The sequence below is a fragment of the Harpegnathos saltator genome, unplaced genomic scaffold (assembly GCF_003227715.2).
Source record: "Harpegnathos saltator strain DR-91 unplaced genomic scaffold, Hsal_v8.6 scaffold473, whole genome shotgun sequence".
Taxonomy (NCBI): domain Eukaryota; kingdom Metazoa; phylum Arthropoda; class Insecta; order Hymenoptera; family Formicidae; genus Harpegnathos; species Harpegnathos saltator.
Window position 1 is genome coordinate 254,315 of NW_020230287.1, and position 25,074 is coordinate 279,388.

The 25,074-nt window shown below is 47.7% G+C and overlaps 1 protein-coding gene across 1 annotated transcript in view; it reads right to left on the bottom strand.

The window, feature by feature from the left end:
- The window catches only part of LOC105188211 (probable serine/threonine-protein kinase dyrk2), a 341,632-nt gene that overhangs the window by 228,228 nt on the left and 88,330 nt on the right, over positions 1-25,074 (bottom strand). The window contains exon 2 of the mRNA XM_025302226.1: positions 11,014-13,528. Within this exon, the coding sequence (XP_025158011.1) occupies positions 11,014-12,765 (1,752 nt within the window). The 5' untranslated portion in view covers positions 12,766-13,528. The remainder of the gene's footprint in view (positions 1-11,013; positions 13,529-25,074) is intronic.

Sequence of the window (25,074 nt, forward strand, 5' to 3'; positions counted from 1 at the left end):
TCGGCACTCGGCGCTGTGTACTCGGTGGCGGCGCGCGTCCTAAAAATAACGGACGGGCGCGTTCGACGTGCGGCGGGCCGAGCCGAGCCGAGCCGACTCGACCGGCCAGCCGAGGAAAAGGGCGGAAGGAAGGCCGCGGCAGGATCGACGGTCGTTCAATTCGAACGGTAGACACGTATACCGAGAGCTCTCACAGCACGTGCTTCCACTCAGAGATTCCGGCGATAACTCAGCCCGAGAACGGGCTTGTGTGTGTGTGTGTTGCTCACGCGCGTTGTGTTGGCGAACGCGAGAGGAGACATACAGCCGGAAAGCGCACGAACCGGCGACCCGGCTCGTCCTCGCGAGGCGCAACGAATCCTGCGCGTCCAGGGACGAACGAGAGGAACTACCGCTGGCCTGTCCGCCTGGCTCGGACGGAACTGAAATCGTGCGCGTTTGCTTCATCTCTCCCCGAGTAGGAAAATTAATAGGACTCTGGTAAGGGCCTGATTATTTTTTTTTCTAGCATTAATCGGGTCCTAGTAGGGATGGAAAGACAAGGGCCCTACAAGACGTGTAACGAATGGTTTAACGGGTCCTTATAAGGCGACATTATAAGGGCCTTATAAGGGAATATCAACAGGGCCTTAGGTAATATTAACACCTTAGGACCTTAGGACACCAGGACCTTAGGAAATATTTTAAGGAAATATTTTTATTATTGCTGGAGTAAAAATACTCGTTCTTTTCATTCCGAGAAATTTAGACTGTAATTTTTTTATTTCTTTATAACCTTGTTAGTATATAAGAATTTTGTATTTTAAAAATATAGCATACTTTATAATAAAATATAGCATTCTTTACACATAAAAATCCTGCTACTGTTTTTATTAAAGTTTGCTGCATTTCAAAACGAAGGCGATATTAGAAAAATTCTTGGAACAAACTAATGAATATGGCAACTAATAAAACTAATAAAATTTGTTTTCAATTGCGGTATAATTAAAAAATCTTTAAAAGAACCAAATAGAGCGTACCTATTAAAACAATACTAAACTATGACAATTTTATTATACACTTCAGATCTTATTAATTTTCTATAACAAAACTTGATTTTATATATCTAAAACATCCTTAAAAGATCCTTCTAGGGCGCACATCAGTTTTCCATTTTAAAGCGTTGTATTTCGTGAAATCCAAGGCATCCCTAATAAATCCTTCCAAGGCCCTCCTTAGCTTTTCCTGTCAAAGCCTTATTTCGTAAAATCTAAGGCATCCCTAAAAGATACTTCTAAGATCCTTATAAGTTTTCCCTATCAAAGCCAGCTTATTTATGATATCTAAGGCGCCCTTAAACAATCCTTCTAAGGCCCTCATCAGTTTCCCTTATCAAAGCCTTATTTCGTAAGATCTAAGATATCCCTAAAAGATCCATCTCGGGGCCTGGTGTGATAATAATGACGCACTCTTTTTTAGGGTATCCTACTTTCAGCCTTATCGGGGCTTTATGCTTCATGAGGATGGCTCTAACAATTTTTTTCTCGGGTCTTTCCCTCTTTCTCTCTCTCTCTCTCTCTCTCTCTCTCTCTCTCTCTCTCTCTCTCTCTCTCTCTCTCTCTCGCTCTCCCTCTCTTGTGCGCGCGCGCGTATTTGCACTGCGCCCGAGCGCGCATGGGCGTCGAACGTGTCCCACAACGCCGGCGGCGGCTCAGGAAAAGAACAACGTACGCGATGCTCCTCGCGATTTGCATAACGAGCGTGTCGCTGAATTACGAGTACGTACTTCCGACCTGCGCGCTCGCGGACGACCAACGAACATGTCCGCTCGCGAGTCGCGCGGCACGCGAATCGCGCGCGCGACGGCTCGCTTGTACGCGGCACGTGTGTTGGCGAGCCGGCCGGAAGTATATTTGTTCGGATTCGATCGAGCAAACAGAGAAACACGCCGCAGCCGCAGACCTGCGAGCCGCGCGCGCAGGTCAAAGGTCGATATCGACTGCCGCTGCGGATGGTATTATCGAGAGATCCGCATTACGGTCTCTGCTCTTGTACGAGAGCCCGAGCAGAAATCAAATATACGGCAATTTTTTATGCCTGACATGGCATGACTAGGCAAGCCATAAGAAGGAATTTCGAGTGGTCCTTATCCGGCCGGAATGTGGCAATTGTCTCGCAATATTTTCCGGATTATACCCTGACCAGCGATGACGTCATTATTTGGATGCCTGATTTGGTCCTGATGGACATTTCATCAGGTTTCTCAATTTCAGGCAATTTTATCAGGGCATTATGCAGCAGCAGTGCGTTTCACTTCTTATTACGTGCCGGATCCGATAAAGGTATCCCGGCCCTGTTTGAAGCTTGGAAGCCGGATGGGGTTTTAATACGGCCGTGCGATGATGTTCTGCTCGGGAGGATATTCCGCGCGCGCGCACCCGCGGTATCGATTAGCGCACGCACAGTAAGTGCGAGGAACTCGCCTGTGCCGAGTGCAACGCGGTAACTTTGTTCTCCGTTACTGAACCGTGTGTGTGTGTGTGTGTGTGTACCTTGCGGTCTTCGATAGAAACAGCTGCGCGGGGTGTTCGAGAAAAAGGGTTCTAGACCTGCCGGGGGGGGGGGGGGAAGCACTTGCCGTGGTGAGTGAAAAGTGCTTGGTAAACATATGTCGGGAAATCGAGTCTTTCAGAGGTAAATATGCACAAAAAGGTAAGACCTTTCATTTTTCGATATTTTCATCTTGAAATATATGTTATGAAGATTGAAATCCTGAAACTTTTCCTATTACAATTACATGGAGGTCACTTACAGTTCCCAAGATATATGGCTTTAAAGTTTTAAAAGGTAAATATGCCACAAATGGTTACACACTTCTCTAATGTTGCTGAAATTGAATATACAAGGTGTATAAAGAATACTGGGACGGCGAAATATCTCGAAAGCCAAGAATTTTAGGAAAAAATATTTCAGACAATAGTTGTATGGTTTGGGGGGGGGGCATAAAATAACTATATAATTTTGTTTACAGATGGAGCGCCATTCTCGAGATATTCATTGATCATTACTTTTCTTAAATGGAATCCCCATCTTTTATTACATCATTTTTTTCTACTCATTAATTTAAACAACTTTTGTTTGAAACATTTTCTTATTTGCCTAATATTTTTTGAGATATTTAAGAGAAACTTGGTAACTTTTTCAACATTCAACTTACGATATCTCGCTAACTATTTGTCGAAAGAAAAAATATGACTTGATCTTTTTACTGTATTTAGTCTCAAGAATGTATGGTTACAATAGTCCCCTAATTTTTGTTAACTTATCGACGACCTTTGGAAATCTCCAAACCAATATAAGTATATTCATATATATCATCAAATTAGTGTATTAATATATAGTATAGGAGTGATAAAAATTATCTACGCAAAGAAATCAAACCTAACACTAACTTAACCTGACCTAATCTAACTCTACCGTGTACTAAAAATGAAAATTTTACGAAGATTAGTAAAAACTCCTACGCAGAAAAAAAATTGACCTTAAACTATGAAATATCGGATTTAAACTTTATAATTTTTTAATAAATTTTTTTGCGAGACAAGTATATAACTATTACGTTTGCTAATCTTGCGTAAAGGTCTGTACTAAACTTCGTAAAATTTCCATTTCAATTGCATTTAATGTACAATTTTATAAGTTAATAATTTTATAATTTTAAAGTCATATATCGCGGAAACTATAAGCGACCCTTATGTAATTGTATTAGAAGAAGTTTCTCAGAATTTCATTCATTATAATGTATTTCAAGATGAAAAAATCAGAGAGGTGTTACTTTTTATGCATATTTATCCTTTCACAATTGCGAGCGTTTTTCGATTTTAGTGACGTCGGCCACGCGCGGTGAATGAACAAAAGAGTATCTTGCCGTATCATTGTTTTGTTATTGCCTTTTGTTTACTGTAAAGACTTACCTACATAGCTCGCAGGACGCAAGCCGCAAACGCAGATACACCATGACGTATCAGTTCAAGGCACACGCAGTCGCTTTCGCGCTTCACGCGGCGAATTGATTCAACTTGAACTTTCTGCGAATTTCTGCGTTATTTCTGCGGCTGCGTCTTGCTTGCGTTAACCAATCAAAGTCACACGGGTTACTTTTGTTCTCAGCGATGATAGCGGTCGAGATGAACGCGATTATATTTTATGGTTAGGAAGTTAGCGCTCAGTGACAAATATGAGTGCAGTGAATTATTATTTATTATTTGTTTATTTATTATATAAGCAAATATCGTAGTAAAATAATGTCCTTTATTGCGAGTTCGATTGATTGGCCTGAGCTACCATCTTCGTCCCCAACAAAACTTGACATAATTTCAACGCTGCTGTATTTATTATAACATCAAAAACAAATGTACCAGAGACGAAGTTTGTTGATCCATCGCTATAATCTTTCACGTTATAACCTCTATTGTTATTATGCTGCGTATCACCTTTGCGTTCAATGTAATTGGACTCGCGACGCGATTTGCGAATTGCGAATGCGTTTTCCGTATCTCGCGCGTCTATGGTCTGCGTTTTGCGTCCTGCGAGCTATGTAGACGGGGCTTTATAAATGCTCTACGTGTCCTTCTGCACGCGTCCTTCTGACTTTTCGACTTGTGCAGCAAGAGCGTTTTTTCATCAGTAGATCGAATATTGTCTACCCTGTAAGAGTCTGAGACCATTTTTTCTTTGAACACCCTGTAGAGACGAGACTTGATATTTTAAGGTCGCTTTACACGGGTGAAGTAACAGTGACAATACGGATAGCTAACGAAAGAGCTAACAGCAGAAATGTTTTGAGCAAACCACGTTCCCCGGAAAACAATTTGGCTGAGTGCTTCTGACAAAATATCCTTTTAACAGCGTGAAATACACAAGTGTCAGCGGCAACCGTAGGGAACCATAAAGACCCGTTTACCGGCAACAAAATTACTGAGAGATCAATTGAATTTTCTGTTAATTTGCTTCCGACGCTCCTTGGTCTGAACTGCCAAGTGGCAATAATTCGGTCCTGCTCTATACAGTTATCCCTGAAGTTCTTCTAAACGCGAAACCGTTGATGAGAAACGAACAAGACTAAGTCATGTCAACTACTTTTCGACCGTTTCCGAGCGATCCAAATCAATCAAAGCATCGTTCAACTTTTCCGTTGCCCGCGCGAGGTGCCGCATCCCCTTGAGCAAAATTAATCCTTAGAGGAGAAGCTGGTATTACGGCCCTCCATTCATATTTTGTACAATAACTTTGTCAATAGTCGTAATTTTAACGCGAGAACTAAATGATTCGTCACAGTGTCGTTCAATCGATTATAGACTCAAAATTGTGTAATTTTTATTACTTAAGATGTTATTTATAAAAATGTGGCAACAACACAGTACAATGGGTCGGCGAGAAAATAGAGTGGTAACGTGGCCTCCCACTAAGATTGATACAAAAATTGATTTTGTTTAAAATAACACAGTGTTTAGTTACGAAATTATACAGGGTATCCCATTTTAGATGAGCCAGGCAAAAGTCTCGAAAAAAATAAGAAAGATACTAAGAAACATTTCGGACAAAAGTCGTTCGAATTAATTGACAGAAAAAGATGATATAACAAAAAATTGGGATTTACATTTAAGAAAAGTATTGATCAGTGAATATCTCCAAAAGTGGCGCCATCTGTGAGTAAAATGATATTTGTTGTTTTATGTCCCCTTTGAAACCATACAACTTTTGTCCGAAACATTTTTTTTTATAAAATGCTTAGTTTTCAAGATATTTCGGCGTGGAATTGGAATTCGCTACTCGATAACAGAGATATTGAGAGTGGCCATAATATCTACAAAGACCATACAGTATCACTTTTAAAAGAAATAATATTAAAATAACATTGAAATAAAACGAATATTTGTATCTCATACATCAAACATCCGTATCCAAGTCCAAAGAGACAGAATAATAAGAATGTTACTTTTACCTGAATTCGAATCCGAATAATACTACCTTCTCCTCCTAATAGCTACCATCAAAACTCAGCCCGAGCTAACTTTTCTCGTTGCTGCAAAATATATGCGAGAATTGATCTGTCTTGTCATAATGTTGTCGCTACTAGTGACGCAAATAAATACCCGTGAAATCAGAGTACTGTCAGTGCGGTTACATTTGCTTACGTTTTCTATGAAGATCAAAAATTCGCACGGGATGAAATGTCAGCCAGCCTCTAAGGGTTAGCAGTCAAACGGACGACGAAGTCAAATGGAACTTCATCATCAGCGCGTGGCCGGGCTGGCTCGACGATCTCGTTGAAAAATTGCTCTATTTCTGCCGCGTGACGCGTATTACGCGCACTCGATCGTCGCGTCGTGCTGCCGGCGATAAAGGCGGGACATTTTCCTCCGTCTACCACCACCTGTCATCGTGCAATACTACTCCAGCGACTCGAGCGAATCCGCGTGGCCGAGGAACCACCGTCGCGACGTGATCGTCGCCGATCGTCGGCCCGCTGCCGCGCGGGCGACGTTGCACGGAATATCGTGACAAACGACCTTACGTCGGTCCGCTGGAGCTGAAAGACTCTGCTGGATTTCTCAAGAAACCTTGGGGCAAACTGATAAGTGACACGGCCAACGAGATCCGGTATAATATTATATTTATATATGTAAATAGAAGTCCCCCCCTTCCACTCTTACCCGCTTTTCAGGGCCGACGATAGATCGATTTGCGCAATTTACGGAAAGATCAACTTACGCAAGACCAATAAGTGCTGCTTCACAAAGTCACGCTCTCGCGATATTTTTATCAGGGAATTTTACATCAGGATGTTGAAAAAAGGGTTCAAAACTTTAAAAGCAGATAGTACTCACAAAATGGAGGAAATGAATCCTAATAAACATGGGTCGAAAAATTGTCAAAGAGTTGTGAACAATTGTTTATTTTAACCCTCAAGAGCTGCCATCAAATATCACCCAAGCTAACATTTCTTGTTTATAGCAAAGTTTCTATGCGAGAATTGATCTGTTTTATCATAATGTCATCGATAGTGTGAATAAATACCTATAAAATCAGTTTTGTCAGTGCGATTATGTTTTCTAATAAAATTAAAAATTCGCACGGAGTGACATTTCACCCATGACGGCCTTTAAGGATTGATTAAAGCAAGTGACTTATATACGCTTCTGGTGCTTTTCTATTCCCTGGTGTAATTTATCTATGTCATTTATCGGTGAAGAGAGTACTAAAATTTTTAAGGAATCCCTAAAAAGAGTCTGTTTGCTCTATGTAAACATCGTGAGCAATGCTTTAATTAAAATAAATAATTGTTCATAACTCCGACTACATTAATTTTTCAACCCATGTTTATTAGGACCTTTTTCCTCCATTTTGTGAGTACCATCTGCTCTTAAAATTCCGAACCTTTTCTTTAAACACCCTGTACGAAGCTATAATATAGACCTCCGTTAGGCCTTTAACCAACTTTACAGCCGCCATTGTTAAATATCTTGAGCAATAATTTTGTGGCTATGTCATCGTCTGTCTCGTAATTGCTATATTTTTCGAAGAAATACATTTCATCCACTTTCCACTTTTCCTTTCTCCTCCCGCCTTTTGTACGTTACTTTACACCAGTATCTTGAGTGGCAGAGGAAAATCTTTACAATTAAATAAATAACTAATAAATAAATGAATATCCTGAAAGCGAACCTTCAAGGATACCGTCGCTTTTGTCAGTCACACTTTGAGCGCTTGAAATAAGACCCGCCAGCAATTGATATCTAAAATAAACAACTAAATAAATGAATAGCCTTCAACTGATACTGTCACTTTTGTCATTTTAAACGCCTGGAGTAAAACCGACAACAATAACGATCCCACCGGCATCTACCCGTCCCCTTGAAGGCTCAAATCCAATTTATTAGTATCGACCTCTCGGCTATCGATAGGTCGGCCGATACCCTTTCGCTCGTCCTTCTTCGGCCGGCCGGCAGGTAACCGCGGCGCGTCCTTCCGCGAAGCGGGAGTCCACCGCCGTGTCGAGTCCTCTGTCGAATCGCGCGCTACCGATCGCGCAAACGGTCGTAGAGCGGAATCTTAACGGAGGCGCCGATCGCTCGTCTCGGCTCGCGGCTAACTGCGCGGAACGGGTTAAAGGCTCTCGAGTTAACATCGGACGCGCGACCGGCTCTCGCAGGAGAGGACATTCTCTCTCGCGCCGGCTCTTCGGCCGGGCGTCTATCCTCTCGCGCGATCCAAGTCGTGGCGCACGCCACGGGGTGAAAGTCACTCGCCGAATAAACACCGCGGATTACGATTACGATAAAATCCACCGAGCCGGCCGCGGCGGCTCGTCGCGTCGCTCACTCGTCGATCGCTCTGCGGTGCGATGCTGGTGAATACAGCTTCACATGCTGACCAATGGCTGGCTCCCGCTCCCCTTTCCCAGTCCTCGACCGCGGACTCAAAGCGCTTCAGAATCGCGCTTGACGCTGTGAATGGCGACCGACGACCGAATGACGAAGATGCAAATCGCGCGGTTGAAGCGGGAAATCGTCACTGCATCGACGAGTGATTATTGTTACTTTGTTACTTTCGAGAAATGTGCATACATGTAGGAACGTCCGAGGACGTTTCAAGTGTGAGCCCAGGGATGTGATAAAAAACGATGAGACGAAACAAATATCTGTATCTGGGCGTGTCATCGAAATATAATCTTCGTTTCCATTTTTACCATTTTTACAAGGATTAGTTAATTTCTCTACGTTACTGAGGACGTTATTCTGAAATGTCCTTAAAACTTTTCTTACACTGCGGAAATCTTGTCGCGTCATTGGTTAATTTTCTCCACGCAAGTCGGGTCTCAAAAAAAGAATTACCCACTTTAGTCCCCTGGCGATTATTTTTTATTTTCCAAATTGTAATTGGTCCGATTTGCGATGATTATTTGCAGCGATTAAGAAACAATCTCCGTATTAAACCGTTTAAAAGGCAAAGGCTTCGGAATATTCTCTCGGCAATGCGGAAGAATTAATCCATCGCTTAAAACAAAAGAAAAATGCACTGAAAGAAGCGACTGCATAAAAGAGCAATAGAAATGGTCGTTTGATTCTACGATCGTTTGTATATCTTTGGACCGGAAACTTTTGATACGTGAGCATAAGAATTCTTGACTCACAGCCGTCGTGTGTGTAGGTGGAACGAGTGAAACTGAAAAGGAAATCCAGGTGCCATTTGGCAAATTTCGCAACAGTTATTCAAGGATCAGTTTAACGGTTGGCGTGGTTGGTATCAGCGAGTATCAGGCAACGTTGCCTGCTGGGAGATAGGAACTCCTAAGAAGAGGGAATTTTCAAATTTATATTATGACCGAAGATACTCTAAACAGTACTAGGAAATCGCTCCTAAGGCCCAAATTAATTTTTCAACACAACCTCAATTTATTTATCCATAAACATTATTTATTTAAATTTAAACCCACTCTTAACGTATATAGCCGCACCCTCCATTTAATACAGTTGATAAAAGGCTGATTTAAAACCCCAATTTGCAAAATTGATCTTTTGTTTATAAACAAATATTATTTATGTAATTAATTACGTCGTGATCATCGCAAAATAAATTTCGCGACGCGCAAAAGGATACCCCAAGATTTCGTCCCTTAACCTTTTGCTGCGTAATGGTCCTCCCAGAGTGCCACCTATCATCCAAACTTGCATTTCCAATAATTTAAATTTGTCACGCATTTCTTTAGCATATTGTTGGACGTTAGCGTATTGTTGGACTACTAAAATGTTCCTCTAACTAATCTCTAACATCAACTTCTAGAGTTACTTCAAATAAGTAATTTGTTATTAATAAACATATACCGAACAAAACTGTCGTTTTTACAGAATAAATTCGTTTACATAAAATTTTAAGTAATAATGTATACTTCAAAATCATTACCTGGGGGTTTTTGGAGTCGCTAAATGCAAATCCGGTGTGAAAAATACAAAATTCAAAATGGCTGACCCGCTATGGCGGACGGAATTTTCGAAATCGCTCGAATTCGCTTAAAAACCTTGTTACTCGGGGGTTCTTGAAGTCGTTAAATACGAATCCGAATGCGAAAAATACAAAATTCAAAATGACAGATCTCATAAGGCGAACACAATCGTAGAAATGAAACAAGCTGATTGCGCTTGAGAACCGAACAACCTGACCGGTGTCAACCGAACCTTGCCGTACATATCCGTCATAGTTCTGGCATTTCGAATTTTCGATAACAAATTTGTAATTAGCAACTTCGAAAAGCCCTAAATAACAAATTTCAAGCGAATTCGGCTGATTTTGCAAATCCGCCGTCCGCCATATTGGACCCGTCATTTTGAATTTCCCGTATTTTTCACACCGGATTTGTATTCAGCGACCCTAATAAAACCCCCCGAGTAACAAGTTTCACAAAATTATACTCGTTAGAAAAAAACGTGCGACCAAGGGTTAAATACTCCAATAGCTTAAAAACTACGATTTTCTCAAAATTCCACTCCATGTATCTGAGCGAGAGAGATCTTGAGCTATTTTCGTTAAAATAAAAAAAAAAAAAGAAAGAAAGAAAAAAGAGCTTCCCTCAGAATATCTGCAGATATCCGCTCGTGTCGTTTGATCATCAATCACGGAATAACTGCGCAGCCTATGCAAAAGGACTGTTCTCCTTCTGAACCTCGCGCGTTCCTACACGGCCGACCTGCCTGGAGCTCCCAGCCAGCTCGTACGCGCACGAGAGCGGCCACGGTTGCTCACGGGGAGCAGCAACGCGATAAAAATGATCTTCGCAGGACTTTCCGTCGCGAGCCGCGGTTCTCAGTCACAGCCCCTTAATCGCAGCCTCGTTTCTCAAGCGGCTATCTCGCGCGGATCTCCGAACGAGTAGGAGCGCGCGCGGCGTGACGAACGGCCGAATTGTGCGCGGGCGCGCATCTCCGTCTTTCTTCCTCCCCCCCCTCCCCTCTCATTCACTTTTTGGACACTTACCTCTTCGACGAAGGACCTCTGCATATTGGTCCAGCAGAGTTTGCACGGGCACACGTCCTTACTGTCCTTCGGGTTCTCGGTACGCTCGCGGTCCCTAGCGGCGGCCGCCTGCGGCGGCGGCGGCGGCACCGGCGGCGGCAACGGACTGGTCGCTACCTCGAGGCTGTCCGAGCTCGAATTGTGGCGTCGCGGCGGTGTGATGTTGCTGACGTTCGCCTGGCAGGCCTGCCTGACCTCGCACGACCTACCGTGCTGCTGTTCAACGCTGCCGGCTGGCTTGCCGGCCTGCGACGGCGACAGATAGAGATTCAGCATGCACTTGCCGCCTTGCTGCGGCTGCGGCCGCAAAAAGTCGTCCAGCAGATAAAAGCTCTGCGCGCGACTCGATCTGGTGGTGGTGGCGGTGCTGGTTGAGGTCGTGCCGCGACTCTCCACGACGCTCTGCTCCGCCAGGGCCCTGCAGACACCGCCGTCGCCGCGGTTGCCGTTCCTGCACTCCAGCTCGTCCATCAGCTGGTGTCGGTTGCGCGGCGGCGCATGTCGGCCCTCGTCCAGCTCGCGCTCCGTCGACTCGCAGTCCTGGTACAGCCTGCGGCTGACCTTCGACCTGCCGACTTGGCCGAACTCTGTGTTCTCCCTGTAGACGTCTCTACTGACTCTGGAGACACGCGCCGAGTAGGAGGTCGGCTGCTGGTAGCGCGTCTTGCAGCTCGTGCCGCGTGAATCGTCGCGGCGGAAGTGCTCACCCTCGATCATGGACACGCTCATGTTGTGCGACAGGCAATTCTGACTGGCGTGAGAACCGCTAGTACCACCACCGCCGCCGCCACCGCCGCCGCCGCCGCCGCCGCCGCTGCCGCCACCGCCGCCACCACCACTGCCGGGAGTCCTTAGAAGTGCGCCGAGAGACCGCCATTTCCGGTCTTGTTGACTCGTCGACGACACCGACGATCTCGTCCACTTCCTCTCGTTGGACGGCGACGTCAGCAGACTGTTACCCACGGACCATTTCCGCTCGTTGGTGGGCGACGTCATCGAGGACTGCCACTTTCTCTCGTTCGACGGCGACGCCATCGAGGTGCTGGACCATTTCCTCTCGGAGGAGGCCGCGCCAACGGACGCGACCGCTCCACCGTTGGCGTTCAGCTGCTCCTCCCGTTGGCGCGCCTTCCACCAGGACGACGTGGAGAAGAGTATCAACGCGCCACGCAGCGGATTCTGATTCTTGGCGGCTCCCTTCGGCGAGAGGTCGCGGTCCTTGACCTTGAGCGCGCAGTCCCTCAAGTTGGAGTCGCACTCGCGGTCGCTGAACGCGGCGCCGTCGCGCTCTCGCAGCGCGCTCTTGGCGGCCGCCACCTCTTCCTCGTGGTACAAGGTCGCGTTCGTGCTGCGCAACCGCGGCCGGATCCTCACGAAGCCGTAATCGTTGCCATCCTGAACAGGATCGAGCGTCTGCTCGCGATGATGCACTCGAGCACCGCCCGGAGACTGTTGCTGCTGCTGCTGCTGCTGCTGTTGTTGCTGTTGATGCTGATGCTGATGCTGATGCTGATGCAACAGGGAGTGCGAGGCCGCCTGGCCGGACGTGTACTGATGATGACCGACGCCGCTCAGCTGCAGACTCGGCTGCTGCAGCAACGTCGAGGTCCTCGCGCGATGACCCTCGCCGGCGGTACCGCGTTGCAAGCAGGAGAAGCTCGCCGAGTGCCGCAAGCTCGAGGGCGTGTTGCCCGGCTGACTCACGCCCAACATGTCGCCACCTTTTATTTTCAGTCTTTGATCTCGGGAGTGCACGCTGGCAGAGGAGGCAGGAGAGACGCCGTGTGTTCAACGTACGTGTGTGTGTGTGTGTGTGTGTGTGTGTGAATACGTGTGCGTATGCGCGCGTGTCCGCGAGCAAGCAAGGGACGCGGACGAGGGTAGGCTTGATGATACGAGGGCTGAGGATGGGGGGAGGATGGGGGATCAACGTGGAGCGAGAGCTAAGATCGACGGGGAACGGTTCAGCGGACGGAGCGATCTAGCTCGTCATTACTCCTGGCAGTGTTTTTATCAGTCTCGGCGTCTCGCGATAACATCCGGCGCATTCCCTCCGCGGAGATCACTGTCTCTGTCTCTCTCTCTCTCTCTCGCTCTCTCCTTCCTTCTAATCTCTTTCTCTCTTCCTCTCTCGCTTCTAGACTGCCCTGCTCTTCCCTCGGTCGATTCCTCTTCCCTGTATCGCGCGCGTCATCATCGTCGATTTCAGATTCGTGTATAAACTCGCTTTCTCTCTCTCTCTCTTTCTCTCTCTCACACACACACACACATACACACTCTTTCATTCACACTTTCTCTCTCTCTCTCTCTCTCTCTCTCTCTCTCTCTCTCTCTCTCTCTCTCTCTCTCTCTCTCGCTCTCTGTTTCTCGTCGAGACGCAGCAGCAGCCACCCTCGTGGGCTACATCCTCGTCGCTCCGCGGTTGTCTCTCGTGCGTTCCCTACCGTACGATGCACGTAGTTCGTAACAGAGAGATCTGTAACAGAAAGTAGGAACAGGGTAGGGAGCGGCAACTTAAAAAAAAAGACAGCAGCGATGAGAAACGAATAAAACCGTCGTGTCGGCTAGCGTCGTTCGCGCGCGCGCGCGCAGCCATGAAGAAAAAATCAAAGTGCTCGATGAGCGCGACGTGAGTGGTGAGGTGAATGCGAGCATATGGAGGCCGAGGGGGGGGGGCGGGCGAGCACGGCGTACATACATAGGGGAGGGAGACACGAGATCGACACGATCGGCGGGTGAGGGGGGAGGGGCAAAGGTCGCGGCGCGACCTCGTCGCGGTGATGGTCGCGCGTGTCGTGGCTGAACGGCCGCCGCGCCGGTGAGACGATTTCTTCGGTTAACCCCGTCCGTCGCCGCGGAGCGGCGGAGGACGAAGGTCGTTTCGCGGGCAACGGCGGCCGCCCGACTCCGAGGCGAGCTATCGGCGACCGACGTGGCGGCGTTTCCTGCGAAAACCCGCGTGTGCTTCCAAGCGACGGAACGCGTTCGCTCGTTCTCTCCTCGCAGACGCGCGGAATCATTTTTATTTTTTATTTATTTTTTTTTCTTGCGTCGTAGCGCGATTCCCGGCGAGGGGAAGATCCAACGTCAACGTCCGGGGGCGGCGGGGCGGAATTTACGGCCGCGACGAGCCCCGACGCGCGTTTTTCACGCGGTGTTGAGCGCGACTTAAGGAATTACATGCAGAGCAGGCTGTTTTCAAGGCTATTTTTACGAATTTTGTTAACAGGAACGGTAGGACCAATGGACTTGAAACTTTCACAGTGTATTCATTAATGTCCAAAGTAGAAGATAAATGTGTTACTCTATCTATATGGAAAGTACACGCAAAACTTTAAACGCGTTTATCTGTAAACACCGTTTTCTTAAACTGTCGACACGATCGCGCAAAAACTACTGAACCGAATAACTTGAAATTTTTACACAATGTACAGTAGACATGTAGTTTTCGCCCCTACCTCGTACACAGTTATATTTTATTTTATTCATTTCTTTAAACATGACTACGTGTTGAAAACATTTCATTTCCGATACTTTCTTTGTACGGTCATTATTTTAGCTTCACTGCTTTCATTTTGATACGGGCTATAACCATGGCAACCGTATATCTTAAAAATCTGTCTCATTTTTTTCGGTTTCAGAGTAGTGAGAGGCGCGGAATTATGTCGACAGCAAACATAGAGCTCGCAAGCGGATGATTGCATTTTTATCTGTAATTACAAATTGGATCGGTTCTAGTGATTCAATAAAATTTATTTTATATATTGAATATAAAAGTGAACATATTAGTGAATACACCGTGAAACTTTCGAGTCCATTGATCTTACCGTTTCTGTTAAAGAAATTCGTAAAAATAGCCTTGAAAACGGCCTTCCGCCTGTAATTCCCGCCTTAAGGGCTAACATTTGAGTAAGCGCCTGAAAACAGAGTAAGTTTGGGAATTTTTTGTAGTTAAATAACAACATAGATGGAAAATTGGTTTGAAGACCTAACATGCGTACCTCAAACTACACAAAACAATTTTTTGTTATTATTTTGCCTCAAGATGGCGGCACTGAAGCTCTCCAAGTAAAACCGCATTTTTCTCATGGGTCCCCGCGGCTTGCAGCAGAAACGCCGTACACTTTCAAAAAGGACAGACAGAAACAAAATTTTTGTTATGTATCCACATTAAATTTGCTAGAGAAGTACGCACGTATATGTTAAAATATTGATTGAATTTTTGTAGAAATGGTAAGCATTAGGGAAAAAGTTTCAGCTTTATCCAAGAAATTCAGTGAAAAGATATTTATAATAACGAAAGTTTTAAACCGATCGTAAAAATCAACTGTACTTCTCTAGAGAATATAGCTTAGCAGCTACTGTAAACATTTCGAGTGGATCGGATGAAATTTGTCGAAGTTCCTGCTGCAAGCCAATTCGAAAAACATATGGTTTTACTTGAAGAGCTTCAGCGCCGCCATCTTCAGGCAAAATAATAACAAAAAATTGTTTCGTGTAGTTTCAGGTGTGCACCGTTAGAGGCCTCCAAGCGAATTTCCCATCTATGTTGTTATTTAACTAGAAAAAATACCCAAACTTACTCTGTATGTTTTCAGGCGTTCACTCAGATGTTACCTCTTAACACTCCGCGCGCGAACGACGCGCCAAAGCGGCGAGCGGCCGCGCGGTCATCGGCTGCGACGTTACGACATTAGACGCGAACGCGCGCGGCTAAGCGCAGGGGGTACGTATGCAGAATTAGAGCGTATCGGTGCGCGGATGCAAATATGAGCGCCGCCGCCGTCGCCGTCGCTTGACTGCGCAGTCCGCGGAACCGGGTTCGCCTCGCGGCTGGAATTGCGCGGACGGGCGCGAACGCGAAACGAGAGAGGCATCTCGCCGGCGCACAGTGGGGCCAGATGACATTCTTTGGCTGAAAATTCTCGAGACCTGAATTTCCAACCGATCGTCGACACCAATGGATGAGGCTGGATCCTGCATAAATTCCGAGGAGATCTCTATCTTGCCGAAATTAAAAAAGAAATTTTTTTCTCGAAAGCCTCAGAAGAGGAAAAATTGTCATTAAACGCGAGAAACTTGTAAAACACTCATTATTCGACACTTATTTCTATCTAATAGCGTATTCAGTGGATTGAAACTATGAAACCAATCAACAGATTCACCTCGAGATTCATCGATCTTGAACCAAAAATCGTTAACCCAAAGCTCATATGCCCAAAATACAAAGGCATCAAATGTAGACACAGTTAAGCACAAAACCGCGGGTTTTTGATCCTTAATTCTTTCTTTATGTGGGCCGAAATGATGAGCTTTGAAATTCTGAGTTTTCTAAAAGGTGATTATAAGTTCTGGACTCTCGCATTTAGTCCATCCATAGGCTCGAACCCATCGAGGTCGAACCCAAGACACTGTACTTTAAACGATAAACTTTTCAGACAAACTCTCTAAACCCATGAACCTTGAATCGATAATTTTTTCAAAATTTCGGCTGGACAGATCTCTTTGGAATTTATTCAGGATCAATCTCATCCATTGGTGATCGCGATGATCAGTAGGAAATTCAGGTCTCTAAAGAATTTTCAATCAAAAAGTATCATCTGGCCCCACTGTGCGGCGCAACCGATGGCTTGTGAGTGTGATTAATGACGCGCGCTCGGACAGCCGAAAGCGCGCGATGAGATGACAGGCCAGTGTGATGCGCCGGCATGCTCAATTAATGCAACCTATTAAAAAGAAGCTCTAGGAAAACGGGAGTCAAGAACTACAGAGAGAGAGAGAGAGAGAGAGAGAGAGAGAGAGAGAGAGAGAGAGAGAGAGAGAGAGAGAGAGAGAGAGAGAGAGAGAGAGAGAGAGAGGGAAAATTATCTCGCCGGAATGAGGAAGACAGCAGCGGTTGAGAAGGCGCGGGGACGGGGACGGGGGGAGCGGCGGTAGTCAAGAGGCGGGGGCGAGGGCGGGGAGCGGACTTGAAAATTGAGGGCATTACGTGTATCTTCTCTTGTGAAGCCTGCGATATTGACGTAACTATTTCCTAATTAGCGCAGTCTGGGCCGTCGTTAGCGCGATTAACATTTCGCGCAGGGGACGTCTGGCGAGAACGCGGGTCAAAGGTCCGGCGTACAATGCGCTTGTCTGCGGAGCGGCCGCCGCCGCTCTCTTGAGAGATAGAGAGAGCGACGGAAGGAACGCACCATGTGGACAGGCTCGCGCCTCTCGCCAGGTCGGCTCGCCTTGTCTTCGGCGAGGCACAAAGCTGGCGACCTCGCTGACGAGAGCGCTGAAGAGAGGGGCTGCGATGCTGAGAAACGCATTCGCGTTAATCTCGAGCTCTCAAGACGTCCTCAGCGGCGATCGAGGCAGCAGCAGCCTTGTCGCCCGACGCCGCGCCGTGGCCGTCGAGGAGACGCTCCCGACTTCTCCAGCCGGCATCGTGTTCTCCCATTAGATGCGAGAGCGAGAGCGGAGTCTCCCGCGATTACCGGCGTCGTTCGCGAGATATCCGCTGATATCCCCGGGATGGAGCGGACCCCCCGTCGGCGAACGCGACGCGATCGTGACAGAACTCGCCAAGCTCCGCCTGGAGACACGAGGTCGCTCGAATTAACGCGACGATGAGCGAGCGAGCGAGTCAAGCGTAGGGATGCAACGATTTCTCAAAATATCGATAACGATATCATCGTCATTCAGAAGCATCGATAACGATAATATCGATAATTTTGAAAAATATCGATATTCGTATCGATATTTATTATATATAAAAATATGTATACATATAAAGGGTATGCACGAAAAATTTGAAGAGATCTTTCAAAAATTTTCATCTTCATATAATTTATTGTCGTATTCTTATTAGAAAATATATAATGAACCGCAGTCAGATTTGCCGGAGATCACCACATACATGGAGCGGGAGATCTATTACGGTTCAACGATCCAGACGGAAATTATAAAAATGAGCGAATTTGCTAGACATCGAGCAATTACGTAATATATATTCCAGTGAATTCACTCACTCTTGTAATTTTCATCTCGGTCGTAGAACCGTAATAGGTAACCCAGAAGAGCTGTAACTGAAAAATACGAAAATCAATAAAATTCATATCGATATGTCGATTTTATCGGAGACAAAACATATCGGTAAATATTCGATATTTGTCTCTATCGATATATCGATATTTCGACATTATCGATTAATCGTTGCATCCCTAGCCAAGCGCGTGTCTCGCTCGCGAGGGCGGCGGAATCTCTCATTCTTGGAGCTGGCGAGTGAAGCTGATGAATCCGCAGCAGCAACCGGAAATTCCGCTCCCTTCGAGCAGAACGCGCGCGCGCGCGGCTCGTTTTCACAGTCACGCGTTCGTGCGGCCAAATTTCTGCCTCCGTGCGCGCAACGACTCGAGCCGAAATCTTCAAGCTATTCTCGACCTCGATACTCCGATTTTATTCGACTCTCATTTTATACTCTGAAGCGCGTATCAACTTCTTCCCGCCGTCTTTCGCCCGCAGCTTCGCCCCCTGAATATCGGCCCCTTATTGCTCTCGTCTGTCACATCGGGATACAAGCATGATGTTTTCCTTGGATCCCCGCTTATATAATGTTATCTCGGCTTCTGCCGCTCCCGGTCGAAATTTCCAACCCATTTTCCACCTCAATATTCCATTCAACACCCGGCAATCTAACACTCTAAAGCCTGTCCTCCTTCGAATGTACTTAACTTCCAGCCTCCTTCGCCGAGAGGCGAAAAAAATTCTGCTCCCCTGCTAACCCTTTGCACTCGAGGAATATTTCCACGTTTCCTTCCACCATTCGATGATCATAAATTTGCCATGAAAAATTAATTACGATTAAATTACTTTTTAGCCTCGACAAGGAAGCATTAAAATGTATCGTCTATACATCAATTTATCGACAAAATTCATAAAATTTTACAGTAGTTGTAGTTTTCCAAACGCGATACCGTTGTTGTAGCCGCATTTTATTGTTTCATCGCTCCCTGTCTTTAAATCTTCCTCATGCCAGCAGCACAGCCGGCATTCCGAGTTGTCGGAGCAAATGTTCGTGCCAGCTGTGCTGGCATTCCGAGTGCAAAGGGTTAGAGGAACGTGCAAGCGCGCAATTGCGAATTCTCTGCCGCTTGAGCAGGAGCTCAGTATCTCGGCGCAAACCAAATTTCGACTGGTCCCTCTCCCCGGGGAGAATCCAGAAGACAAGTTGGACGGTCGAGGTGAAAAATGAGGCCGAAAGATTTCCACTCGCGGAGATTTCCACAGCGCTCGCGGGGCTCGTCTGGCTCGGCGCTCGCGTTGTCTAGAACAACGCGCGTCTCTCTCTCTCTCCACGTAGGTGCAAAACAGTGAAAGGTTTTTCAAGGCGGGAAAGCAAGTGACACCCACACAGCCGGTAGAGCACGGCGGCAGGCAGCTACGGCGCGATGCGAAAAGGCAAGGCCGTCCGCGAGCGCGGATAAACGTTCGCGGCGGTCGACCGTTGCGAAAGCGAGCCTGCGTCGGACGCCTGTCGCAACGATAATGACGCGATAATGGGATAGCCGCGAATCGCGCAAGAGCACCGCCGGTGCTCGACTTGGATTCCGCGCCGCAAATTAGAAATATCGAATATTCCGCGCGATCGTTCGCTTTTCCGACGCTCTCTCTCTCTCTCTCTCTCTCTCTCTCTCTCTCTCTCTCTCTCTCTCTCTCTCTCTCCTCTTTCTTTCTCCCCCTCCTCTCTCTCTTTTTCTCTCAGTGGCGGCGTTCGCCTTTTCCACGCCGAGATCCTTTCCTTCGACGCAATCTCTTAGTCCTTGGGACCGACATTTCTCGGGCACCTCGCGGTCACGCGGGAATATTTCCCAGAACGCGCAACGCAGTCGCAACGCGTCCACGTGGTGAGCGAGGCCGCATCTGCGTGCGCACCAAGCGCTCCCAAGCCTGCTTGCGTTTCTTCTGCACGGATGCGGATCTCTCGCGCGCGCGATCGCCCATATATTTAATATCGCCGGTATGCGCGTTTAATTACGGGGCCGGAGCGCGCCGGAGAGCCGGCCAGCGTTTTACGGCCAGCGGCTGCTAATTCGCGGATGCAAAGCGGCAACGGCTGCTGCTGCTGTTGCTGTTGCTCCTACCTCGCGGGACGCGAAAGCGCCAGTCAATTAGCTCGACGATTTGAGCGTGTCGCTTTTGAGCAGGCGGTATGCATCATTCTAGAAAAATGCGCGAGCCGCATAGCATTCAGGGCATAAAGTCGACAGTGGTTGAGCGCTTCTTCACGCGCGAGATCAGCCCGAGAGAGACGGTGACGGACGGCTGGCTGCCCAGCCCGGGCGATCGGAGAATAACCCTTCCCCGTTTCCACCAACTGAACCTCGACTTGAGCCTCGACTCTATTCAGACTCGAAGAGACTTGAACTTGGACGCGGGTTTCGTCGACCCGTTAGTTGGAAAGTTGGACCGTAAGACACTGCGCGGTGTACGACTGCGGTGAAGAAGGTTCCAGCGAATTGACGACGATGAATGATGATCGAGCTGGTCGTGTCTTGGGGGGAGGGCGGGGACAGAATTTCCGGTTCTTGGGATCGAATCTCGTCATCGAGCGCCGCCAAACCAAGTGCTCGATTTCAGTTTCCATAGGGATTCTTGCGAACGGACTCTCGCTTCAGAGCCGATATTTTTGTCGTTAGGCGCAAATAAACGTCTTTTGTATTAGAAGTTGTGTCTTTGTATTTGAAGATTGTATTAGAAGTGTGATTTAGTTTCGAGGGTTTTGCAAGAGAGACACGGCACTAATGTCAAGTTTGTCGAGGACATTCCAATCATGATTATGGTTTCTTAATGCTTTAATATCGATCCACGATGTTTAGTCATTTACTAGCAGTAGACGCAGCAAAAATCGTGTTAATACCATCCTAAAAATGGAGCGTCCTAGAAGAGCATCTACGAGAGCTGCTTTTGTTTTGCTTTTCTTTTCTAATCGGAAGAAAGCGGCGGCATGAAGATCTCATGGAATGCTGACACAAACTCATGGTGATGTTGCTCCATCCAATTAAGACACGTGAATATTGGCTTAGACGATTCTAAAGCAGCTGATTTCAATATCAACGACAAAGGTTGCTCGGGACAAGCAAGAAAGCTTGAAAATGCAGATTTGCGGGCATTATTGGACCCGTCGGATTCTCCCCGGGGCAACTCGACGAGACGAATCCGACACGTCGATCGATCGGTCGATCGGAAAGCTTTTTCGTCAATTTTTCGTATCATCGAGCGGTTGAGTCGCCGCATAGTGGGGCCAGATAAAATTCTCTGGTTGAAAATTCTCTAGAGACCTGAATTTCCAAGCGATCATCGCGACACCAATGGATGAGGTTGATCCTGAATAAATTCCGAAGAGATCTGTCTTGCCAGAATTAAAAAGAAAATTTTGTTCTCGACTTACTAGCCCCAGAAGAGGAAAAATTATCGTTAAACGCGAGAAACTTGTGAAATATTCATTTCTATCTACACTTATTTCTATCTAATAGCGGTGCACATTGGGTCATGCTAATGGCCGACGGTGATTACTTTCTATCTCCGTATGATGGCTCCGTATGATGAGCTGAGATTTACCAGCTTTGGGCTCATGGACCATCAGGTTAGGGTTGGATGTTTTGTTCAATGTTCTCCATGTTTTCACTTATTGGGTCCATATGGCTTAATTCTTTCTTAATGTGGGCTGAAATGATGAGCTTTGAAATTCTGAGTTTTCTAAAAGGTGATTTTAAGTTCTGGGCTCTCGCATTTAGTATCCACAGGCTCGAACCCATTGAGGTCGAACCCAAGACTATACTTATAATATACTTTAAACTGTACGATAAACCCATTTTCAGACAAATCCTAAACCCATGAACCCTGAATCGATAATTTTTTCAAAGTTTCGGCTGGACAGATCTCTTTGGAATTTATTCAGGATCAACCTCATCCATTGGTGTCGCGATGATCGGTTGGAAATTCAGGTCTCTAGAGAATTTTCAACCAAAAAATGTCAACTGGCCCCGCTGTGCGCCAGCGCGGCGGACGACTTCGCGCTGCGTAACTCTCACCTGGCATTGTTCGCGTCACGCGCAACGTCGGGGGAGCGCGAACGTAACCCGCCGCATTTGCGCTCTGGATACCGCGAGCCAACCTGGTTAACATAATTGGCCAGGATCTCGGGCCGTAACTAATTGCACGCCCGGTATATAATAAGCACGCTCGGGCGGCGCCGCCGCCGCCGTCGTCGCTGCGGCTTGCCCAAGACTTGCGTTGCGAAAGAAATTTCAAAGCTCTTCCTCGGCCGCGGGGCTTCGATTAATTTCGAAAAGGCGGCGGATTGCGCGATCTCGCGTCGCCAGGCAGCCGGAAAATGCACCGGCCGGCGCGCGCGTTAGAAATCCACCGCGGTTTGCCCAATTCCGCTTTCACCCGCGGGGAAGCGGCGATCGCCGCATGTGTGCGTGCGCATGCGCGCGCGCGGGTGTGTGTGTGTGTGCGCATGTGTACGTGCTTGGATAGATAAGAATCGACAATAAAACAGCGATAAAACGAAGCACGGGGCACTCGGCCGCGGCCGGGAGGAGGAATAAGGTGTCCGCGACGGCGAGGGAGAGGGAGAGAATTACGCGCCGGTTATTTATCTCACAAGCGAGACTTTAATCGTCAACAATCAATTTCAAGTATCCCCGGAATGCATTATCCTTGCGGTGGAGAAAGGATTAAAGTCGCGCGAGTGACTAGTCACGATGTAACGACGCGTGCGTGCCGAGCACGTACGCTCGCTGGGATTTCTTTTCTCCCTCCGTTCCCCCCCCCTCTCTCTCTCTCTCTCTCTCTGTACCCTTTATTTTTAGTTGCGCACTTCAGACGGGATTATTTATCAATGAGTCAGTAGCTTTTAGTCGACGGCTGAGGAAACTCCTCTCTCCGCGCTCAGCTTCGACCGGCGACGCGCGGCGTTTCTCACTCGCGACAGCAATTTGACATCGTTGCGTTCGTGCTTGCATCGCGACGGTTGCGCAGCCGCGGCTAATTCGAAGGATGATTTATTACAGTCGGAAGAGGTTTCCGTCTGGGAACAGCCGCAATCGCGAAAAAGCACGCGCGTAAAAACGCGGTCGCGCCGGGGGAACCGCGCTGTTATGACACGCGCGATTTCCCGCGGTAGGAATGGTCCCCCTCCCCCCCTCCCTCTATCCCCCCGGTTTTACGTTGGCGCGTACGGAGGAAACCGCGGATTCACGCGCCTACGCCTACTCCTCCTCCTCCTCCTCCTCCTCCGTGGCGAAATTCCGCGTCTCTCGGCGCGCGTAATGCGATCTCTCTCCTCTTTGCTCTTTCTCTCCCTCTTTCTCCTCCGCAAACTCCCGCGAGTTACACAGCGCGCGCGGCGCCAATAAATCGGCAGGGACTTCCGGTAAGCGGGAGATAGTCACGGCTCGAGCTTGCGACTGGTAACTGGAAACGCGACTTTCTCATTATCCACGGTGGATCTCCTCCGCTGATTAATTACCCCCCGAGACAGTCCGACAAGACATAAAAACGTCTCGCTCTCCTCGAGCCGATGCAAATGAAGAGCGACGTCCCGACCGACGCTCGTAAATCCGGAATAACTCTTCCTCTCGCTCCACGCTCGGCGCGGTGCACGCGAGGCTCTCGTTTACAACGGCGATGTCGAAGAGGCATGAAGAGAGCACGTGGACGGAGCTCGTCGCCGGCCGATCGTCGAGAGGAAAGCGTATCGACGCGACGAGACCCCGACAGGCGTATAAAATATAGCAATAAATACCCGGCCGGGTACGGCTCGATAAGCCGTCGGAGGAGGCGAAACTCGGAGGGCACGGAGGAATGAACGGAGGAAGACGGAGGAGGTCGAGATATCGTCGGGACGTTGCGTGGTGTATCGCAGCGATCGGCCGAGCTTCCTCCCGAGCTCCACGCGACCCGGAAAAGTCGATCACTCGCCTCATTCGTCAGGTGCCTCCCTCCCCGCCCCGAGCCGACAAAAGTGAGCGGGCGTACGCATCGCGTCTCTCGAATTCAGAAGCGCCTCTGAGAGACTTGAATTTTGGCAAGCGCTCGATAGCGTCCACGACCCTGGAGTAGGGTTGCCAACCGCCCGTTGTTTTCACCCGGAATGTCAGGTTTTCAGAAGTCTCGTCCGGTGTCCGGTTAATAAGACAAACCAGACGTCGTACGTTCGGTTTTTACGTTATATCCAATCAATGGGATGAGAGTTCAAAGATGTTTCAGCAACGTTTCTCCGTTTCAAGCGCCTGCAAACGATCGAGCGCCACGACAAGCCATCTAGTAGATGATCTGCCGATCCATCCGATTCCATATATATCAAAAAAGTAACAGTTTATTATTTTATTCGATCAAATCTTGTTTGTAAAATTGTCTGGAAATTAATATCGTAAATAAATTCTTGTCGTATTTTGTATTTAACGTGACGTTATGATCATTATTTCTGTCCGGTTTAGTCCGGTCTGGGCTCGTCAGCAATGAAGAAATGTCCGGTAATTTTAACTTTTGGATTTGACAATCCTACCCCGGGGAGTCGCCATGCGACCCTAGTCGTTCGATTCGCCAAGGTGCACGCAGAGCCCCGCGGCTGGAGTTTCCGAGCGAGCGGACGATAATTGCATCGGTATGCCGGGGTAATTAGAAACAATAAACATAACTGCCGGAGAAAGCGGTAACGCAGCCTTGCCTGCCGGCGAAGGCGGGTAGACGAGACAAGCAGCGACGGAAAGACGACGACCACGACGGCGACGGCGACGGAGACGGCGACGGCGACGGCGAGACAAAGACGAGGAAGAAGGAAGAGGAGCACAAAACCGACAAACTCGGTGGCACTTTTCCGTAGGGCTGAAGGAGGGGGTTCCGGGGGCGGCAGGAATCTATACACGCAGAGACATCCCTCGCTAGGACATGGTCGTTACTACTCCGGTCACGCGATGCGGCCTGAGCGGGAATTTCCGCGAGCGTGACGCGAGCGAGCGAGCGAGC